Source organism: Sphaeroforma arctica (assembly GCF_001186125.1).
Source record: "Sphaeroforma arctica JP610 unplaced genomic scaffold supercont1.184, whole genome shotgun sequence".
NCBI lineage: Eukaryota > Ichthyosporea > Ichthyophonida > Sphaeroforma > Sphaeroforma arctica.
In genome coordinates, this window is record NW_014040374.1 from 75,776 (window position 1) to 76,766 (window position 991).

At 36.9% G+C, this 991-nt stretch overlaps 1 protein-coding gene across 1 annotated transcript in view; it reads right to left on the minus strand.

The window, feature by feature from the left end:
* The window catches only part of SARC_03566 (hypothetical protein), a gene marked incomplete at both ends in the record, with an annotated part of 9,163 nt that extends 9,070 nt beyond the window's left edge, over positions 1–93 (minus strand). The window contains one exon of the mRNA XM_014302632.1: positions 71–93. Within this exon, the coding sequence (XP_014158107.1) occupies positions 71–93 (23 nt within the window). The remainder of the gene's footprint in view (positions 1–70) is intronic.
* Positions 94–991: the final 898 nt, after the last annotated feature.

A 991-nucleotide genomic window follows, 5' to 3' on the forward strand; every position in this document is an offset into this window, starting at 1 on the left:
GTATATACTCACGTGTACACGTGCACACACGCACATATGTATATATTCACACTGGATCACATCTACATACTGTTTGAAACCGGATAAAAGCATGCGACGCGAAAAACTTAGGTGCATTCGATACTGTGGATACAACGGAATCCTCTGCACTGCTGATACTAGCATCTGGATGTGGTGGCTTTCAAGGTGATATAAAATGACTATAAAAATATGATATGATGGTAGCGCGTCTTATTTGTTTGTTATTCGGCTATTTTAAAAAATATATACATAATCCGCAGGAACGGACTGTTTCTCTTTTTGTAAAAAAAGGAAACGCAAACAATGTTTTTTATATAAATATTTTAGAAGGCTAGCCTGTCCGACATAGTCACATAAAATACTTTATTATTATTAAAAATAATAGCCATCTAAAGAACCCTGTGTCTAATTGTCTGAAGGCTATGCAGACCACCAAAATGTTTATAAAAAAAAAAGCCCTGTTCTGCGGGTGAATGACGAATGTCGAGACACTCACAGTCTCAATGACAGGCAGTCTGTCAGACTGTTAAATTGAGTCAATGACTCACGAGTCACAACTCAGTGAACTCACCACTGTCACAAACCGATACAACTGTCAAGTATCCAGTTTTCGGTACATAATCTACACCTATCACCTGAAATAGAATACAACGCCTCAGACTAGAGAGAGATCCAATGTTCTGTCAAACCTGTGAACGTGAATTCGTGCTGTAGGCAAAGCCCTGTTTTGTGAAAAAAAAATGATAGTTTTAAGATAATAGACGTTAAACCACGATTATTGTTGTCTACATATTTGCTCTTATTTTATTTGCTTCAATATTGTCCATATTTTCTAGCCACCGGATTTAGGGTTTAGGGTTCTAAAACTGTATTTTGTACCCAAGCTCAATACGTTCTGCCTATATGCGATAAACTGAACGTAAACGCAGAAAGTTTAAAGTATATGAGGGCAAATCGACCATGAGATTTT